Source organism: Ovis aries, chromosome 1 (assembly GCF_016772045.2).
Source record: "Ovis aries strain OAR_USU_Benz2616 breed Rambouillet chromosome 1, ARS-UI_Ramb_v3.0, whole genome shotgun sequence".
NCBI lineage: Eukaryota > Metazoa > Chordata > Mammalia > Artiodactyla > Bovidae > Ovis > Ovis aries.
In genome coordinates, this window is record NC_056054.1 from 90,905,426 (window position 1) to 90,927,884 (window position 22,459).

The window sequence follows — 22,459 nt, forward strand, 5'->3', positions numbered from 1 at the left end:
TTTTGGTGTTCTAGAAGGTCTTGTAAGTCTTCATAGAATAGTCATTATAGGATTATTTGTAACAATAAGGGAATGAAAGTTTCTTTTATTAGAGGAATTAATAAAATTTATTTTTATTTGTTTATAAAAGTGGGCTGTTATATAATAGATGATTAGAATCTGCATGTATCTATAGGAATAAGTTGTATAAAAAGAATGTTACAGAAGGATATGGACAGCATACTGTTTAGAAAAAAAGATATGAAATGTTATAAACACTCCACGAAGCTTTTATTAAAATAGTAGTATTTATATGTTATGCTTCCCTTGTGGCTCAGATGGTAAAAAATCTGCAATGCAGGAGCCCTGGGTTTGATCCCTGTTTTAGGAAGATCCCCGGGAGGAGGGTATGGCAACCCACTCCAGTATTCTTGTCTGGAGAATCCCATTGACATAGAAACCTGGCAGGCTACAGTCCATGGTGTCACAAAGAGTTGGACATGACTGAGCGACTAAGCACATTTATGTGTTATATATGCATATACAAATGTCCTAGATGTATATAACATGCCTGGAAATGACATATACCAACACTAGGGTAACTCAGGGGGAGAATGGGAAGGACAGACAGGAAATTAGGACTTGAATTATATATATGACTGAAAATGTATGTCATTAAGGAGGGGAAAAGGGAAGACCGGAAAAGAATCTGGCACCAAGTCAGTATCTGGGTATGTGTAAATAAATTTCTAACTAGTCTAACATTGTTGTCCTCGATTTTATATGGGTTTAAAATATTTAATGGTTGGTCTATCGTAAAAATGAAAACACTTCAGAAAAGAAGAAAGAGAAAAAAGAAAAAGCTCCCGTATAGCTTCGAAAAGATGAAAAGCTTTTTTGTGACTAACTATCATTGGGGTTCACAAACTTTGTAATTCTATACCTTTCAGTATCTGAAATCTTGGTATTTACCAACAACTCCAGAAAAATAGATCTAATTTACTTATAAGCACTGTTAGCTTTCTTTTTTTCATCTAAGCCAATAATTTTTTAAAAATAAAGGAACTGCCAGAATTTATTATGAAGTTCCAAGTTCTTGTCACTGATTATGCATATAGCAATCATATCCTGAATTTTTTCATATTTTTCATTCTAGAAAAAAGTTAAACCTAGAATTAGATAAGAGTTACTAACAGTATTCAGTAAAAGTGTGTTTTTAGTATTTCCTGTAAAACTACCATCCTTAGAAAAGGGGGGGGGGGAGGGGGGAAAAGGACTTTCAACTTTCTCCTGATACATCTGGGTACCTTGGTAGCATGACTGTTGGACATAATGAAGGGAAAAATGAGATCCTAGGGCATCCTGTTCCCCAACCAAACCTCCGTTTGAAGCATTTCTGTGCCTTCTATCCCTGAGAAGTGTGAACTGGCTTTTTCATTGTTCCTTGCTTTACTTATGGGCCAGAAGTTTACTGAGATCCTTAGTCTGTTTTACTATGACTCTTTGCATACATTTGCATGATAGGATTAACTCCATTTCAAACCTAGATTTGGAAGCCAAGGAATGGAGAGAGGGAAGATGTGGTTGAAAAGTATTGTTAGTTTGATTTCATTGTTTAGTCTTGAGCATTTTAATGACAATTCACACACAAAGTCAGATTCCCGAAGAAATTTTCTTAATACTTGCCCCCTCAAAGCCTGCACATCAAGGTAAGCTTTCTTTGTAGATTTGCCTCCCTAGTTCCCTGGTAGCTCAGTTGGTAAAGAATTTGCCTGCAATGCAGGAGACCCTGGTGTGATTCCTGGGTCGGGAATATCTGCTGGAGAAGCGATAGGCTACCCACTCCAGTATTCTTAGACTTCCCTTGTGGCAGGAATCCTGGGATAGGCTACCCAGTCCAGTATTCTTAGGCTTCGCTTGTGGCTCAGCTGGTAAAGAATCTGTGGAATCTGCCTGCAATGTGGGAGACCTGGGTTCGATTCCTGGTTTGGGAAGACCCCTGGAGAAGGGAGAGGCTACCCACTCCAGTATTTTGGCCTGGAGAATTCCATGGACTCTATAGTCCATGGGGTCACAAAGAGTCAGACATGACTGAGCGACTTGCACTTTGCCTCTGTGATATGGTGAATAACTTTTTATGCTTTTGTTTCCTCTCAGAAAAGTAATCCATTTTATACCCTGTTAATTTACCTTATATGAATAATCATCTCCTTAGGAGCCAAGGAATTGGGAGTTTGTTTTTTTTTTAAATAAAAGAAGAGCATGAATATTTTACTCCCTGTCCTTGTTTATCTTTCTGTGACATCAGCAGAGTGGTTGATATAAGGTCAGAGCTAGCAGGAGCCATAAACTGCTAACATAGCTAGACTCACTGAATGATTTCCATCGTATGTGGCTGCATATTGGGGACTACATGGCAAACTGAGAAGATATTCAGTTGTTCTCATTCTATTCTGGAATGTTCATTGTTACTGTAAAAATTACTGATTTTCAAGACAGCATATTAAAGTATATCTTGCTTTCCTGAGAGCAAGCAAATGTTGAATTATGCTAATGAAGTTTCTGTTTGTTCAATAAGTTGTCAGATAAAACAATATAATTAAAATGCTCAGAAAAAGTTTTAAAAATTATGTTTACATAAGCAGCCTACATTTCAGAACAGACTGGTAGGTGCTTAGCTTTATCCTTTGCCTGCATATTTACTTATTTTACGGAAATAACTCATTATGTTACATATCAGAAAAAAATTATTTGAGCTAGTTTTCTCCTCCTTTACTCCCACTTTTTATGCCAATTAGTCTTACACGAGAGCACTGATGCATTTAAATTCACAAATTAGGCCCTAATATAAAACCCATGCAAAGCAAGCCCTGTAGGAATAAATAACCTACATATGTAAAGTCAACTTCCTGGCCTTAGTACAAATAGTCTTAGAGTGTTAGATAAGGTTAGGTAATATATGGTGACAAGCACTTGAGAAATTAGTTCTTTCTGGTCTATCTCCTCCTCTACCAAGAAAAAGTGCTTTCACCTCCTTTTGGCCAATGATGGGTGTTCAGAACCTGCAGTATAACAGGGCAGAGACACAGTAAGCCATATTGTTCTAACTCTCGATTCAACTTTCAATGCTTTCAGCTTCTATTATTTGTCTTCAGGAAACTTCTATGGAACTCCCAAGCCTCCAGCAGAGCCCAGCCCTTTCCAGGCAGATCCAGTTGATCAGGTCCTCTTTGATAATGAATTTGACACAGAGTCCCAGAGAAAACGGACTACATCTGTCAGCAAGATGGAAAGAATGGACAGCTCTCTTCCTGAAGAGGAAGAAGATGAAGACAAGGAAGCTGTTAACGGCAGTGGAAATGCAGGTTTGTAAATAGATGAACAACTTCTGGCTGTTACTCCTGGTTGACTTTAATATGATACTGAATTGGAAGTAGTTAAATTTTTCCCAAAGTGTAGGAACAGCAAGTGATGGGATTCTAAGTTCTTTTTAAAGTTTTCTGTGAAATCGTGTATCTCTGTTGACCATTTTGTAAGCTGAAGTTAGTTGTCCCAAGTGGTGGTTTTGGTAAATCAGTTATAAACTATTATTAGTACTAATATATGCCATTACCCTGCTGCTTAAAAGATTTGAGATTCATTTCTGATGCTTGAATATGGGAATCTTGTTGACCTAAGTCCTACTTTACAGAACTGAAGCAAAATATAGATGTTAAGATGTAGCCTTCAACAAAAACAAACATTTAGAAATATGCTGTTAAAAGTTATCTGAAAGGTTTTTAGCAATATTTTGAGTTTAAATTCTGAGTCACTCAAAGAAAATTTCCAAATTTGACTGTTACATTTTTCATTAAATGCCAAACCAATATAAATTTAATGATAGAGAATCTTCTGCCTTTGAGTATCCCTAAATAACATAGTGATTCCTTAGAAGATTTTTATACTTCTCATTAATCACAGCAGAACTGATTTCAGTGCTATTTATTGTAATAATTTCACTCAAAACTCTAGAATATAAGCTTCATAAGGATTGAGGTTTTGCTGCTTTTGTTCATTGTTGTACTCCTTAAGCCATAAACCATGCTTGGCATGTAGTAGGAGCTAAAAAATATATAATGGTGGCTCAGATGGTAAAGAGTCCACTTGCAGTGTCGGAAACCTGGGTTCAGTCTTTGGTTGGGAAGATCCCCTGGAGAAGGAAATGGCAACCCACTCCAGTATTCTTGCCTGGAGATTTCCATGGACAGAGGAGCCTGGCAGGCTACAGCAAAGAGTCAGATACAACTAAGTGAGTTTCACAATCACCAGTAAATGAAAGCATTTGATTATAACTCCAAATTTGCAGAATCTGTTACCATGTCATTTTCCCAAAGCATTCTGATTTTTTCCTTTATCAGTTATTAAAATTTGCTATTATCTATCCTTGTATTACACTCATTGCATGTGTCCCCCTCCTCAGGGCGAGTTCTGATTTATGGTCATAACATCTTACATTGTTATGAATTACAGCAATATATTTTGCTGAAAACAGGTCTAAAAAGGTTTAGGTGAATTTACATCTAAGTCTTTAGGGGTTGTTAAGGGAAATCATCCAATCCTAGAGTCTTATGATATTGATGTCAACTTTGCTCTCCCACAAATTTACATCTGTTGACATTTTTCAGTGTTTAAGACATGGAATTAGAAACCATGACTCTGTCCCCAAATGGGAGTTATATGTTCTTAATTTGAAGGAAAAGAAAATGCCTTTTTTTTTTTTTTTTGAATGTCCTAATGCAGAGCCTCTCAGTGAGCCCTGCAGTTCCCTTAGAGGTACACCTATCTGTGAGCTCTGTAGTTTATGCTTGTCATTTAAGACAGTTGTTAAACCAGACATTATAGCCTCTTTGATATTAATATTTAAAGGAAATGTATCCAAGAGGGTGTGGGAGGAAGTTTGTATTCTATCTCTTGTGTGTAGGTACCATAGGACTCTTCCACATATATTTCTTTGTAACAGAAACTATTCAGACTATTTTAAGGAAAAGTAAATACAAGACATGGCTGAAAGCCCTTCCTCTTTTCTGATTAAGTACTAACCACAGTTGTTAACTTTATTTAAAGTTGCTTTTTGTATTCCTTTGGGGGACTATAATTTCTGTCTTGAAAGATCAGAAAATTGTTGGGGATGGAAGCAGAAGAGGCTAGATGGAGGGTTATTTGTATATACAAGTATGTATATTATTTTATATCTTATTGAGAATTAACACAAGAATGCTAATATATCCCAACAGGCTGACATACGTTATATAATATGCTAAAATTTTTTCAAAGAGTTGGTGTTATATGCACAATGTTTTCAAATCATTGGCTATTAAGTGAACTTTATGCAGTCTTTTGAAACTGTATTCAGAAAAGTATTATTGCTCATATAGTTGTTTCCACTTTTCTCTAGTATATATATCCCAAGAATGTAATTCCCTTCCAGATTGATTTATACATTGGGTACCTTTTAATTTCTATCACTTTCTCTACACAGAGAATAAATCATATGTTTCATTCAAATGATTCATTCAACAAATATCTGTTGAGCACCGGGTTGATTACTAAGTGCCAGGCATTGTTCTAGAAGTTGGAATTAAAGCAGAGAGCGAACCAGACACAATCCCCTGCCTTCACGAACCGTACCTTCTGGTGGGAGAGACAGAATTACCCAACATGAATGAATGGCTTATAGCAAGTTAGATAGTGCTAGAGAGAAAAAGCCAAGGAGGGGGAGCGAAGTGAAGTGAAGTCGCTCAGTCGTGTCCGACTCTTTGCGACCCCATGGACTGTCGCCTACCAGGCTCCTCTGTCCGTGGGATTTTCCAGGCAATAGTACTTGAGTGGATTGCCAGAGAAAAAGCCAAGGAAGGGGAGGATAAAAAGTAGCGGTGGCCCAAGTTGCAATTTTAGATAGAGTATCAGAGAAGACATCGCCAAGAAGGGAATGTTGAAAGAAGTGTGAGAGTGAGCTCAAAATATCTGGAGGAAGAACATTCCAGCCAGAGGGAATTAATTATACTGTACAAATGCCCTGAGGTAGGAGCATCCCTGGATTATTCAGACAAGAGCAAGGAAACCAAGGTGGTTGGAAACAATGTAGACCATACATTTTACCTGGTTGCGGCAGAGTGCTGAAAGGGAATAGAGTATAATAGTAACAATGAGGTCAGTTAAATAATGATGGAGGTGGGAGTGGTGGAAATGTATGTTATACAGGATCTTATAGGTCACTGGAAGAATTTTGTTTTTTATTCTGAGATGAGAAACCATCATGGTATTAAGTAGAAGAGTACCATGATAAAACAGGTTTTAACCTACCAGTCTCATTCTGGCTGCTCTGTGGAGAAAAGGAAGTAGGAAGGCATGGGCATATACAAGGGTGTTAGTTAGCAGGATAGTGCAGTAACTTAAGTGAAAAATGATGATTTATACTCAGCTTACACTCAGGGCTTCCCTGGTAGCTCAGCTGGCAAAAGAATCTTCCTGCAATGCAGGAGACCTGAGTTCAATCCAGGGTTGGAAAGATCCCCTGGAAAAGGGAACAGCTACCCACTCCAGTATTCTGGCTTGGAGAATTCCATGGACTATACAGTCAGTGGGGTCACAAAGAGTCAGACACGACTGAGTGACTTTCACTATATTCAATGAAAGCATGAGAGGTAAGAAGTGAATTGCTGCTGCTGCTACTAAGTCACTTCAGTCGTGTTCCACTCTGTGCAACTCCATAGACGGCAGCCCACCAGGCTCCCCTGTCCCTGGGATTCTCCAGGCAAGAACACTGGAGTGGGTTGCTGCCGGGGTCCAGCCCCGGTGGATCCAGGGTGATTCGAAGGTGGGGACGGAGTCGGCGTCTTTGGAAAAATACATATTTAATCACAGATCTAGAGAGATTAGAAATGGATAGTGTAGTAGGAAGATTAGTGGAGAAAAAGAGGCTGAATAACTTGGATTACGTGGAATAGCATCCATGCTCCAGATGGGAATTCAGCCAGAAAAACGGGAGCAAGAAAGAAGCGACATGAGGGAATCGGTCTTTCCGGAAACTGATCCGATTTCTTTATTTTGGGGTTTGCTTATATACCTTTTGTTACACACAGGGATGAATACAGAGTCACGTGGGAGTCAGCAGTCCTGACCTTTGTCAAAATCAGGTGCTTCACATAAATGTATTAAAAAAAAAGGTCTTAGGAATATTACATCATCTTCTGGCCATTAGTGAGACCTGCTGACATTTTATGATTCTTTCTTTCTGATAACCAAAAATCTTATTTCTTCCAAGGGTGTTTTATCTTAAACCAGGCACCACTCTCCAAATAAAGTTGCATTCCTATAGGGTGAGGGTGTAGTGAGTTACAATCAAGAAAGGAATTTATTTAACCCAAGGTTAACATGATTAGTCTTAAAGGTTAATACTTATTTCTCCTATATGCTTAAAGGTTAATACTTATTTCTTCTATATGTTAGTTATATTCATTATAAGGGTAGGGAACATGGAGATTTAGCAGCAAACATCAGCCCAACAAATGAAAATCATTTCACCAATGCTCCCCTTAAGATCTATTTAGTCTTAAGATATGATAAAGTTACATTCTTACATAGCAAGGACACAGTGATTTATAACAAAGTACAGTGATCTATTACAAAAGAGAAAATCCATTAATTCAAAAAGTCTAGTATTGCTAACATCAAAAACTACTATATTTCCTTTGCTATATTCCAAATACATTGATTAATATGTTCCCAGGTGCCTAAGGATATAGAGGCCTGGTGGCAATCATTGACTCAACAAGAAGAAAAAGTCCTATGCTAATTAAGACTCTCAAAATACTCCAAAACTCTGTGCTGTTTATGGTTAAGAGGTAGTAAACAATCATGTGGCAGGAGTATGGATAATCCTGTCACACAAGCTAGTCTGTCAGCAGAGAGGTTTGACCTGAGACATCCTTGTCCCACCCAGAGCAGGGAATTAGCAGCAATTATTGACACAACAAATGAAAAACCCTTCACCAAATAATTCCTAACCAACACACTATACTAATAATTTCCAACTCCCCAAAAGAATTTGCCTTTAGTAAGTCTAAAACATCTCATGCCGCTCAGGTTAGGAGGCTGTAGACAATCACATGTGGCCGGACGAACCTATACAGGTGGGCTAGATAACCTTCAGAGGAGTCCGTAAGCTGAAACACTCTTGTCACGCCCAAGAATTTTTATTGCCTTGGAGCTGCACGTTTACTCCTTCTCCGAGAGAAACGGTTATCGGGGAGAGCCCCCCGTAAAGTCAGAGGTGTAGGTGAGAGCATAAAACAGACTCTGGCTTTGGGGTTAGATGCTCGGGAACAGGGGGTTTCCTGAGGCTTGATCACGCCTTTGCGTATGCCAAGCCTCCTTCCTCATGACCTTTGCCATGGGCGGAATTCCTCACACTGGCCCCCGGCAGGTTGCCATTTCCTTCTCCAATGCGTGAAAGTGAAAAGTGAAAGTGAAGTCACTCAGTCGTGTCCGACTCTTAGTGACCCCATGGACTGCAGCATACCAGGCATCTCCGCCCATGGGATTTGCCAGGCAAGAAAGAGTACTGGAGTGGGGTGCCATCGCCTTCTTCAAGAAGTGGATTGAGTCAGTAACATTTGCCAACAGACTGGATATCAGGTATGAGAGAGCAGTCAAAGTAATATCGGAGGGAGAGCCGTGAGTGGTCCTGAAGAGGGATCTTAGTTCCCTGCCCAGAAATTAAACCAGGTAACCTAGATGAAAACTTGGAATCTTCACCACCAGACCACCAGGGGATAGAGGGTAGAAGCAAAGAGGCCCTTGGCTCTTGCCCCTCTTGGAAAGCAAGAATGTGTCAAGGAGGCAAAAACTGTAAAAACAGGTACAGAGTTTATTATTAGAGGCATAGCACAATGTATGTGAGAGCACACAGAAAAACAGTTTATTTAACACAGAAATAAATACACATCCAGAGAGAAAGGGTATCAGTATCCTGAGTGAGGAGCCCAGTAAATCAGAAACTAGGCACAGACGCACCCCCTGAGGGGAATGCTGGTGTCCTGGCTGAGGAGGAGCAAAGATGTGATTTACATCACTTTCATAGGGCAGTCCTTCTGGGTCTTTGTTTCTATTTGGCCAATTGTCTTCTTTATTTCTTCACACCTGTCTGGTCCACGGACCCTTCCCAAGATGCATTCTTGCTAAGACGGATCCCACTGCAGAAGCCTATGGGTGCACGTCTACACTTATAATGGGCTGGCGCCCCCTCCCTTTTCGACCACCAACAAGACTTCCTTGCACGTGCAGACAGGGAAGTCTTCTTTGACCTCAGGAGTGGTTTTACTCCTCTTGACCAATACCAGGTGTCTGGCCCGGAGGCCCACTGTCTCCTATCTCAAAAGGCTGCTCCAAGGGTTTTAACTTGAGTATTTGAAAGAATGGAGTTGCATGTTTTGAGATGAGAGGTTTTAAGAGGAGTCAGTTTGCATTGGGAAAGGGGGTTGTGGTTGGGATATTTAAATTTGAGACGTTCATTAGACTTCCAAATGGAAACGTCTTGTTTAAAATTGAATTTAAAAGTCAGTGTTCTGGTCTGAAAATACTTATTTGGGCACCATCAGCATATAGCTTGTATAACAGTGACAGTGAGATCACCAAGAGAGTAAGTGTAGAAAGAGAAAAGGTCCAAGGACTGGACCCTGGGAAAGCACTCTAATATACAGATATCCAGGTGACTGAGAAGAGCCAGTGAGATAGAAGGGACACCAGGAGAGTATCATGTCCTGGCTGACAGGAGAAGAGAATGTTCCAAGAAAGAATGATCGCCAAGATGCTACTGATAGCTCAAGCTAGATGGGCTTTGAGAATTGATCATTGGGTGTAGCTATGTTGAGATAAGTGGTGACCTTGATAAGAGCAGTTTTATTGATAAGATATCAAAAGCCTTGTTGGAGTGCATTCTGGAGGCAAAAGTGGAGGTAGCAAGTATAAACTCTTCCAAGGAGTTTTGGTGTAAAAGGGAGAGAAATGGAATGGGGTTGCTGGGAAGCGGGGAAAGGATTGTTTAATTTCTTTTCATAGAATGGAGAAATACCTTGTTTTTATGTGGATGAATATGGTCTACTAGATGAGAAAGATTGGTGATATATGAGAGAGGGAGAATGAACTGCTGTAGGCAAGAGGGGTGAGGATACCTGCTAGAAACGCAGAGTTCTTTCATAGTAACAGAGTTAGAGTAAAATGGGCACAGTTACTATGTAGATATATATGATGGTGGGAATTTGTAGACGTTCTCTTCCTTTTGTGTTTTCTCAGTGAAATAGGAAACAGGGTCACCAAATGAAATTCAGGATAAGGCAGAAGATTTAAGAAGGAAGATATGAAAGTTATCTCTGAGAGTCAGAGTGAACGGACTAAAGAAATGTCCTGTGGTTGTCATACATCATTAAATGCCCTCTTGAAATTAGTGATCACGAGTTAAAAGTGAACTAGTTAGTATCACCTGCGTTCAGCTACATATACTGGTGAAAAGTAGGTGGAGAGTAGAATAGAATATAGTTAAGTAGAATTAGTTATAGTTAAATAGAATTATAGTTAAGTCAGGGCTTCCCTGGTGGCTCAGAGGCTAAAGTGTCTGCCTGGAATGCAGGAGACCCAGGTTTGATCCCTGGGTCGGGAAGATCCCCTGGAGAAGGAAATGGCAACCCACTAGAGTATTCTTGCCTGGAGAATTCCATGGGCAGAGGAGCCTAGTGGGCTACAGTCCCTGGGGTCGCAAAGACACGACTGAGCGACTTCACTTTCACTTTCATAGTTAAGTCAAGCAATATGATAAAAGTAAGGTAGGGCAAAAGGCCTCAGGAGTTTTTTTTACAAGGGAGCGATTATAATGCTATATCATTGAATTTGAGTTGGGTAAGTAGGGCAAGGATGGGGCTGAGAAACAGGGAAAGGGAGTAAGTAGTAAGATTAAGGCTTTATAGAACTTGGTTGAATGAAGGATGATTGGAGTGGAAGTACTATAAGGATGGCACGTAATTATATCTAGGGCCTCTTCTAAGGATCTCTGATTCTGAGGCATTGCCTGCAGTGTGGAATTATTATAGTTATATTATCTTTTAAGTTCTAGAAACAAGTTTTAAGTACATAAATTGTGAACTCCCTGGAGAGTAACTGAATTTTAGTATTCTTACCTACATTGTGAACTTTGGGACTCTCAAAGGATTTTAATATCACCAATAGACAATTAAATTCAACAACAGGAAGTCTATTGAGTTGTTTTTTTGTTTTATTTTTTTTAGATTACTTTTTTTTTTTTTTAGTTTTTTATTTTTTAAATTTTAAAATCTTTAATTCTTACATGCGTTCCCAAACATGAACCCCCCTCCCACCTCCCCTCCCCATAACATCTCTCTGGGTCATCCCCATGCACCAGCCCCAAGCATGCTGTATCCTACGTCAGACATAGACTGGCAATTCGATTCTTACATGATAGTATACATGTTAGAATGCCATTCTCCCAAATCATCCCACCCTCTCCCTCTCCCTCTGAGTCCAAAAGTCCGTTATACACATCTGTATCTTTTTTCCTGTCTTGCATACAGGGTCGTCATTGCCATCTTCCTAAATTCCATATATATGTGTTAGTATACTGTATTGGTGTTTTTCTTTCTGGCTTACTATTGAGTTTAATTTTTAAAAACTAGTATTATTTTAAAGGCCTGTGTTAAATGTGCACGAGACAGCTTGATACATACAGCAGTTAAGGCTGTGGGCCATTTAAATTCAGATCCTGGCTTTGCTGTTTATTAGCTGTGTAACCTAAATTAACTTAACTTTACTGGGCCTTAGTTTCTTCATCTTGAAATAGCAGTAGTGATAATATACATGCACAGGTTTACTTTGAGGATTATGAGTTATATATATAAAGCAGTTAAAATAGAGCCTGATACATGAACTGTAAAGGTGCTGCTACAGCTGTTATTGTTGGTGTAAATTTTGTTTGTTTTTTTAGTTTTGTTATTTTTGTTGTTGTTAGTATAATATTTATTGATACATTTATTTATGTGTTCTATTGACATAATATCTATATATTTAGTGTATACAGAATTGATTCTAGTGTTGTTTTTGCTTCTTTCCCAGACTAGCTTCAGAGATGCTGAACAGAGTTAATGTCACTAGCAAATGAAAAAAAAAAATCAGTGTATTTGTTTTTTTCAACAGTTATAGCAGAATATGGACATAGCAGACAAGGAAATTTGCAGTATATATTTGGGCATTTTGTTAGAAATAGGACTGTTTGAAGAGAGTGTAACTTCTATCTCCTTTTCACACTCTTCTGTTTGAATAGCGGAAAATAGAGAGAGGCATTCTGAGCCGTCTGATTGGATAAAGACCGTCCCAAGTTACAACCAAACAAACAGTTCCATGGACTTTAGAAATTATATGATGCGAGATGAAAATCTGGAACCACTGCCCAAAAACTGGGAAATGGCCTACACTGATACAGGGATGATCTACTTCATTGAGTAAGCAAATGTTTGTGTCTTTTCTAATGTGCCCTGTCACTGTGTGACTTGCCTTTAAATTTTTGTAACCTAATTTTACAAGACTTCCATTTCTTTTTTCTTTCTTTAAAAATATTTTTCATACAAATTACAGTTGATTCTTAATCTATTTCCCTGGATGATATTTCATTTTTATTTGATGTGGACAGAGGAATAATGTGTTTGATGTCTAGTTTTATGAAGATAGCAGAATTAAAAACAGATTTATCACTAATAATGAAAAATGCAAGGAATAAAGGGTATTTTGCTTTGCTTTTTTTTTGAAGCCTTTGGGATGGATTGTCCACCTTAATGAGCATTTCACAAGCTATCATCGTTTGGAAGGAGGCCGTGTTTATTATCTTAGCTAAATATTTTCAGACCTAGACTTTAAATTTGATGTATTCAGGTGATATAGTTAAATAATATAGGAGGAAAATATCACTGATCCTCAGAGCAATTGGTACAATATAAATTCACAAAAAATAAAACTATTCTATGAAAAAGCATTATTAAGTATAAATACATTTTTTGGTTTGTAAGATACCATATGTGTTTGATCAATCTAAGATTTCATGTTTGTACCTGAGAGCAAATATTATACAAATAATTATGCAAATATATAATAGTAAGTATTTTTATGTTGCCATGCAGATATAATTCTCTTTAAAGTTCTTTGCCCAGAGGTAGAATATGAATGTAGTAAGGTAATAGACTATAACAGTTAAATAACAATTAAAATACTGGGGCTGAATTACACTCAAAAAATACGTATGTATGCAGAAAGGAATTAGAGGTGGGAGACTTAAACCAGTTGACTCAATATGTTCCAAATTCCACAGCTTTACCATACAGTGAGCGTTGTACTATACCAAGTAAGATTGTGTTGTTTAAAAGATGTATATTTTATGTACAGTGTACTTTTTTTTTTACCACATGTGGTACTTTATTGATTACATTATACATTTATATAGGCATTAATGACCAGGATTATACAAAAATTGACAAAATCAGGTACGTTCTTCTCTGTGGACAATTTAAGGGTTTTTTTTTAAGGGTAATTTAGATTTTTGACTTTCATATTAACTTTAAAACTAACCCCCCAAGTACAATGTAGAGTCACTGAAAGAGGCTAAGATGTCTTTAGAAGCACATTATGAGATATTGAATCTGAGAGTATTTCATCCTGCAAACAGAGATAAGTTAGTACTTTCTGGGGGCAGAGGGGAGAATTTATAAAAGAAACGTTTTTATCAGTAATCATTATTGAAATGTATTAAAGGTCTCAATGTAAGATCTGAAGCAATAGGAGACGGAGGGGAAAAGCTCCATGACATTGAATTTGGCAAGGCCTTCCTGGAAATGATATCAGAGCACAGGCAACAAAAGCGAAAATAGACATGAGGAACTATTTCAAACTTTTAAACTTCCGTGCAGCAACAGGAAACAATCAACAGAGGGAAAAAGCCACCTAAGAGATAAAAAATATTTGCACACCATATATCTGATAAAGGGTTAATGTCTAGAGTATACTGAATATTATGTGCTACTAGATAAAGCTCTCTTGTTTGCTGTAGCGAATGTGATTGGTCTGTGTTACTGCTGCTGTTAAATCATGAATTTTCAAAAAGAGACTATTAATAGCTGAGTCTAATAGACCCCATGGCACCCCACTCCAGTACTCTTGCCTGGAAAATCCCATGGATGGAGGAGCCTGGTGGGCTGCAGTCCCTGGGGTCGCTAAGAGTCAGACATGACTGAGCAACTTCACTTTGACTTTTCACTTTCATGCATTAGAGAAGGAAATGGCAACCCACTCCAATGTTCTTGCCTGGAGAATCCCAGGGACAGGGAGCCTGGTGGGCTGCTTTCTATGGGGTCACACAGAATTGGACACGACTGAAGCAACTTAACAGCAGCAGCAAACCCCATGAGTGTTTCTTTACTTTGGGGAATAATGAGTAAAGTCCTAGCAGGTCACCTCCATTTGCTGATTTATCAGTACAAAGTTTGAGTCTTTGGAACCAAAGTTAAGCTTTTCTCAAGTAGCAATTTTGAAATTGGTTTAGCTAGATATGTCCATGATTTTTTTTTCCCTCTAACAATCTACATGTTCGTAGGCAACTTTAGAATCCTGATCATTTTCATTTTGCTTAAACTGGTTTTACTGGTTTTGGTTTGGGGAAATTATCTCTTTGACAGAATGGGTAACACAGACAATCCTGATTTCTCTTACTTAGATTATCTATTATTCAGCATACAAAAAAAGTATTCCACAGTCTACCAACTAGTATCTGACCTGGCAATGTGTAGGAAGTGACTGCATAGCTAGCTCTGTAAGTAGCTCAGGAGTTAGAAAAAGGATAGGAGGTGTGATTAATTCCTCAAAACCACTGGCTTTATTTCCTAAGAGTGGTCAACATAGAGATTAGTGAGTTAATTTCTTTGATCACATTGTTCTTCTTCCTCTGCTTTGATGATAGCTTTAATTTTGTATTTTATTGCCTTCCTATATATTTTCTTCCAGGATTTTTCTTTCTTTAATATCCTCATACTTCAGATACTTAAGCTATAACTCTGTCTACTCAGCAGTATTGTAGCTTTGTTTTAGCGTTAGTGTTTACTGCATGGTGACCTGGGTCTGAAGCTAACTGATTGTGGCCTATAATGAAATGAAACAGACCTCGCTCTTAAAAAGCATCTGTGCCCTACTTCAAAAGGGATGAGGAGGATCTTTTTGTTCTTCTTTTTTTTTTTTTTTTCATGTTAAATATGTAGTCCAGACTGTTGAAAGGGCTTCCCTGATAGCTCAGTTGGTAAAGAATCCGCCTGCAATACAAGAGACCCCGGTTCAATTCCTGGGTGGGAAGATCCGCTGGAGAAGAAGGTACAGGCTACCCACTCCTGTATTGTTGGGCTTCCCTCATGGCTCAGCTGGTAAAGAATCCACCTGCTATGTGGGAGACCTGGGTTTGATCCCTGGATTGGGAAGATCCCCTGGAGAAGAGAAAGGCTACCCACTCTAGTATTCTGGCCTGGAGAATTCCATGGACTGTATAGTCCATGGGGTCACAAGGAGTCGTACATGACTGAGCGACTTTCACTTTCACTGTTGAAAATTTAGTTTTGTAGAGTTGAGTTTTACTATACCCATGATTTTCATTGCATGTTGCAGAAACAGATACTTTACAACTTTTTACATTATTTCACCTTTTTGAGAGTCCCAGTGAAGGAAGAGGCTCTATCTGATTGTTCATCTCTTTATTCCTAATCCCCAACACAATGCCCAGACATCACAGGCACCTAAGAAAGACAGTGTTTTTTGGAAACAGGAAGGAATTCAGCCAGCAAGAAAGCAGGGCTTTCAAGGGCAGCTTTTTGGCACAGTATGGGGCCATGTGCCCACCCTTTGAAATATTTTTGACTGCTTAGATAAACATCTGTTATTATGCACTTAGCATTTTATCCCTTCTTCAGAGCCTTCATTCTCAATTAGTGCCTCTAGCATCACCTTTCCTTTATGACTATTTTGAAGTAATAGTCTGAGAACAACACCACTATTGAATCAGAGGTATACAAATGAAGCCTAGAGGAGATAAATGTTCAAACATCATATACCTTTTATTCACTTTTTATCTTTGCTTTTGAAATACTTTTCTCCCTCTTTACTTTACTGTTTCTAATTGAAATCTTTGTTCTGCAGCCACAATACCAAGACAACCACCTGGTTGGATCCTCGTCTTTGTAAGAAAGCCAAAGCCCCTGAAGACTGTGAAGACGGAGGTAGAGATTTAGAAACCTTTTATACCATATTATTCTCTGTATCCCTTCTTGCTCTTCCTGCTTACATAATGAATTTTCCAAAACCCTAAACAAACCGCAATGTGCTTATGCCCATAAGCAGTGGGTAGATATCTACCATTCTCAGCTGATTCTGGTCATTTGGTTATTACATCTAATTTTATGAGTCTTTGATTTTTGAAAAATATACAACTAAATCCTTTAAAGAAAATCTTGATTAAAAATAAATTTGCCATTTTTTAGACATTTGTTTTTTAAAACAAACTTTAAAAATTCTAAATAAAAATTTTAGTAAGTTAGGTACATTCTGAATCACAGAGTAACCTCATAATGCCTGCTACACCCTCAAAAATATATTTAATTGTTTCACTAAGATAGATATGCCAGTATCTATAATCCTTAGCCATTTAGAGCAACAACAGAAACTCAGTGAGAGTTTCTAATATATCCTCTACCCCACACATTATTTATAATAATAATAATACTTATATCTTATATATATATAAGATATATGATGTATAATAATATATATAAGATATAATTATATATCATATATAATCATGCTTGTATCTTATATATTATAGGTTCTGTTTAATGGTATGGTCTTACAAATAAGTATAGAATTTACCCCAACCAAAATGTTTGCTATGCCTTCTTGAGTATAAAGTTTATTCATTTATGAATAAAATTTGCATTTCTTTTGTATGACTCTCAGAAATTATATACCTTAGTTTAAAAAAAAATGCGTGGATTAGGATGAGATTCAGATAGTCCTCCTAAAGATTAAATTTCGATCTATGAAGAAAACATATAAGCAGAATTTATACATATTTTTTCAGCATGAGAGACCTTTTTAGGAATAAGTAGAAAATGAAATGTTTAAAATTTATTTGTAATTATATAAAAAAGGATACCTTAGAGTAAATCTACTGGAGGACGTGCAAGTCCTCTACACTAAAACTATAAAACATCACTGAAATAAATCAATGAAGGCCTAAAATAATTGATGCAATATCCTGTGTTTATTGATATACAATATAGATAGGATGACACATATTATTAATAATGATGTTCATTCTCCTTAAATTGATATCTAGGTTCTATACAATCCCAATCAAAATTCTAAAAGTCTGTTTTTAAGAAACTGACACACTGATTCTAAAATATATATGAAAAGTCTTCTCTGGTGGCTTCATGGTAAAGAATCTGCCTGCCAGTGCAGGAGATACAGGTTCAATCCCTGATCCTGGAAGATGCCCCAAGGCAGCTACGCCCATGCATCGCAACTACTGAGCCTGTGCTCTAGACACCAGGAGCTGCAGCTACTGAAGCCCTCACGTCCTGGGGACTGTGCTCCTCAAGAGGGGCCACCACAACGAGAAGCCTGCACATCGCACCTCGAGAGCAGCCCACCGTCTGCAACTAGAGAAAAGCCTGTGCAGCAGCAAAGACCCAGCTCAGCCAAAAATAAACATAAAAAATTAAGTTACTTGAAAACATATATATATATATGGAAATAGTGTACAAAGGCTTTAGTTAGCCAGACAGTCTTGAAAAAGGACGAAGATAAAGGACTTAGGCTACCAGGTTTGAAGGCTTGCTATGAAGCTATAGTAATCAAGAGTGTTATCTCTCCATAGGATAGACAAATGGATCAGTGGAACAGGGTAAGAGAATCCAGAAATAGATGCACACATATGTGATCACTTAGTTTGCAGCCTAAGTGCCAAGTCAGTTCAAGGGGAGGAAAATCTCTAACAAATGGTGCTGAAACAACTGGCTATTCAGAAGGAGAAATTAATTTCAACTATACCTTTACTCCATATACAGAAATTAATTTCAGATGGCTCAGTGATCTAGTCACAATAGCTAGATGCCTAAAGCTTCTAGAATACAATACAGGAGGGTATCTTCAGGACTTTGAGATTAGCAAAGATGGAGGAAAAACTATAACTGTTGCATATTGCTGGGCAGAATGTAAAATAGTACAACTGCTTTGAAGAAGAGCTTGGCAGCTTCTTGAAAGGTTAAATATAAATTTCCACTCCTAGATATCTATCCAAAAGGAATGAAAATGTATGTCCACACGAGCACTTGAATGTAAATTTTTATAGTAGCACTATTCCTGATAGCTAAAAAATGGAAACAACTCAGTTGTCCATCAAACAATGAATGGAATATTATTCAGCAAGAAAAAGAAATTAAATACTATGTATACTATGACATGAATGAACCTCAAAAAATGTTATGCCAAGTGAAAGAAACTAGACACAAAAGATTAGCTATTGCATGACTTCACTCATATGAAATGTCTATAGTAGGCAAATCTATAGAGCCGAAGCAGATTAGTGGTTGTCCAGGCTAAGGAAGGGGATAGAGATTAATTATAAATAGCACAAGGGATAGGCTTCCCAGATGGCACAATGGTAAAGAATCTGCCTACCAGTGCAGGAAACTCAAGAGACTCAGGTTCAATCCCTGTGTCAGGAAGATCCTCTAGAGTAAGAAATGGCAACTCACTTCAAAATTCTTGCCTGAAAAATTTCATGGACTCAGGAGCCTGTTGAGCTACAGTCCACGGGGTTGCAAAGAGTTGGGTATAACTGAGCGACTGAGCACACAGCACAAGGAACCATATTGGGGTCATGGGAATTTTCCAAAACTGGATTGTGGTAGATAGCTGCAAAACTCAGTAAATTATTAAAGTCAATGAATGATACATTTTTTAAAACGGAAGAGTTTTATGTGATGTGTAAATTATACCTCAATAAAGTTGCTTTTTAAAATGGTCAAAGAATTTGAACAGATGGTTTACAAAAGACAGAGAATAGCCAATAAGAACATGAAAAGATATGTACATCAACTATATCTCAATTTAAAAAAAAAAGCATTAAAAATGTGCTTATCACTAATTGTCTCTATGATTTATTCACACCCCCTAGAAGGGCTAAAGTCAAATACACTGACAATACTAAACTTTGGTGAGATTGTAGAGCATTTGGATTTGTACATGTTGGTAGGGATGTAAAATTATGTAAAAACTGGAGAAATTTTGGCAGTTTCCTATGAGGTGTTATATCAAGAAAAATGAAAACATAATATTCCCCCAAAGACTTCACCTGAATGATCATAACAGCCTTATTCATAATAGTTCCAACCTCAAAACATCCCAAATATTCAACAGGATAATGGATAAACAGTTTGTGGTTTATTCGTGCAATGAAATACTACTCATCAATACAAAGAAAAAGCTGTCGATAACATTCAACAACATGGATGAACCTCAGAAACATGTTAAATGAAAGAAGCCAGATCCAAAAGAATGGGTACTCAATTAAGCATTATTTAAAGTCCAAGAACATGAAAATTAATCTATGCTAATAGAAGTCAGGAAATGATGGGGAAGGAGGGTAGAATAGTGAATTGAAATAAATTCTCTGGAATGATGGACATCCTTTCCATCTTGTTTGGGGTGATGGTTATATAGGCACCTGCAGTTGCTGAAGCTCATTCTTTGCACTTGAACAAGCACGTACATTGATATTTTAATCATTACATGAGCGCTTAAGATCTGTGCATTGTGGTGAATACAAATTATACCTCAAATAATTTTTAAAATAACTTTTTATGACACACTTCCCTTGTCCTTCCCTAAGGCTTTTCACAGTAAGTTTCTTAAGGTGAAATCAGCCATTGTGAAGGTAATCTAGAATACGTAGTATTATAGAATTGGACTGTTTAAAGATGATGAATGTGGTATTAGTCTTTTCAGGATGTCTCTTTTGCCGGCTCCGTTCCTTTTCTTTTTCTAGGGCTACCTGGTGGCTTAGATGATAAAGAATCTGCCTGCAAGGCAGGAGACCCAGGTTTGATTCCTGGGTCAGAAAGATCCCCTGGAGAAGGGAACGGCAAGCCACTCCAGTATTCTTGCCTGGAGAATTCCATGGACAGAAGAACCTGCTGGCTACAGTCCATTGGGTTGCAAAGAGTCGGGCATGACTGAGCAACTAACCCTTTCGCCCTTTCATTCATTTTCCTACCAGCTGATTGTTTCAGTTCAGTTCTCTGCCTTTTCCTCTTTTCCCTTGTAGAATGTATTTATTTTCATAGCCTTAACTATCAACTTACTGTAGCTAGTCTCCTTGTCTGAATCTCTAGTGTTGTCCTCTGTTCTGAATCCTGTTTCTGTATACCCTACTACTTTTGAGACTTTCTTTTTGATTGCCCTACTGGCACTTCAGATAAACATATTTAAAACTGAATTTAGCATCTTTCTCCCGCAGTCCCCACATTTTGCCTTCTCTCTTAGGTACCATCCTTATAATCATCTGGGCAAAATCCTTTGAGTCCTGTTTGCTACTGCTTCTCCTCTTGCTCTGTCCCCTATATAGTTTCCAATCCCTGCTGCTCTTTCTTTTTTCTATATTTTGGCAATATATTATTATGAAAAATTTCCAACATATAGAAAAACTGAGTTTTTCAGTGAATACATATATTATAATGATCATTTTGCTATGTTTGCTTTTTCATATAGCTCCCTATGCTCCCTATTCTCTATTCATGCTTTTTTTTTTTTTTTTTTTTTTTTAATACCATCCTCTCCCTCTAACTACCACACACTTGGATTATTCTGGCCTTTTTTTCCCTACAGTTCTGCAATGTATCTTTTATGGCAGTGGTCTGTAAAATAAATGATGGCATTCCAACAATTTGGGTAGAGGAAGAAAATGTCAGTATCATGTTTTTATTGGAAAAAATAAATTAAACTTCTCTACTATTTTACATACAGATTGGCAATGGTATTCTACTTCATTCTGTTGGTCAGATTATCATGCACACTCCTCAGAGTGTATTAAAGGAAGAATGAAGGCGACTCCTTTGCTTCTGTCAGGAGCCCTGTAAAGTTTTTTCAGTTTACTTGTGCACAGTTAAGTGGATTTATAGACCATGTTACATGGTTTTTAATTTACACAAAGTTAAAATGTGGCTTAAAAGGATTTCTACAAAGACACTGGTGATTAAAGGTAATACAGATATGCAAGCCCAAGGTAACAGTGAGAAAATGGGGGAGCTGACACTTCTCATACACCTCATAAGAGCTCTTTTCAACCACATTGAGGCAAAATTGGGATAATTGTTTATTTAGTCTTTATCTCCTTTTTAAATGTCTATTTTGTATATGCTTATTATGTATATGTTAGTAGATTAGTATATCTATGTCTATGAATATGTAAATCTCTTGAAAGTACATGGTCAGATTTTTAATTGATGAGACTACATGATCAAAAAAGTTAAGCTACATTATCCATTACTCTTTCCAAAAGACAACTGCCTTCATACCTCTCCCCATTTTAGTTAATGGCTCCCTACTGTAGCAGAATAAAGTCTAGACTACTTGGGAGGGTAGTGAAGATTTTTTTGTGACTGAACTGTATTTTTTATTTCTTTCTCAAAGTATTTTCATACCATAAATATGACATTTTTATCTTTGCCAGTTATGCCTGTTTCTTATGCCAGGAACCAACCTTGTTCCCTGTGTCCACTTGGCTTATACCTGCTTATCCTTTTAAGCTCAAATGTATAATTTTTGTAGCCTCCTCTGCTATTCTCTTCCAGGTTAGCATTAGGTGTTCTTGCCTCTGTGCACAGCATGTTTCTATTGTAGCACCCACGACATCACATTGTTACTAGACACCTATACTCTGTAAGAGCAGTAATTCTGTCTTATCTATATATCCCTTATCCCTTATCCCTTCAGTTGAGACTTAAATGCTTGGAAGGAAAGGAGGAGGAAAAGAAGGAAATAAGCCACCTATCCTTCGGACATCCTTCTTGAAAATAATGTTTAATCTCCTTAGGGTTCTGGGGGAAGCAAAAAATAATAATTCTGTCTTGGGACTTGCCTGGTGGTCCAGTGGTTAGACTCCACACTTCCAATGCAGAGGGCAAGCGTTCAATCCCTGGTGTGGCAGGTTGGGATCCCACATGGCTCCTGGCCAGAAAAAGAAAAGAGAAAAATCCATCTTCATTCATTAGTGAGGCGTCAATAGAGAAGTAAGACATAGGAAACGAAGATGAGATTAGAATACCGTCTGATGAGTGAACACGGCTTAGCG

The 22,459-nt window shown here is 37.7% G+C and overlaps 1 protein-coding gene across 3 annotated transcripts in view; it reads left to right on the top strand.

The window, feature by feature from the left end:
- The window catches only part of MAGI3 (membrane associated guanylate kinase, WW and PDZ domain containing 3), a 241,312-nt gene that overhangs the window by 151,549 nt on the left and 67,304 nt on the right, over positions 1–22,459 (top strand). For all 3 annotated transcript variants that reach the window (XM_060412922.1, XM_004002337.6, XM_012178938.4), the window contains exons 4-6: positions 3,135–3,344; positions 12,347–12,524; positions 16,246–16,325. In XM_060412922.1, coding sequence (XP_060268905.1) covers positions 3,135–3,344; positions 12,347–12,524; positions 16,246–16,325 — 468 coding nt within the window. The remainder of the gene's footprint in view (positions 1–3,134; positions 3,345–12,346; positions 12,525–16,245; positions 16,326–22,459) is intronic.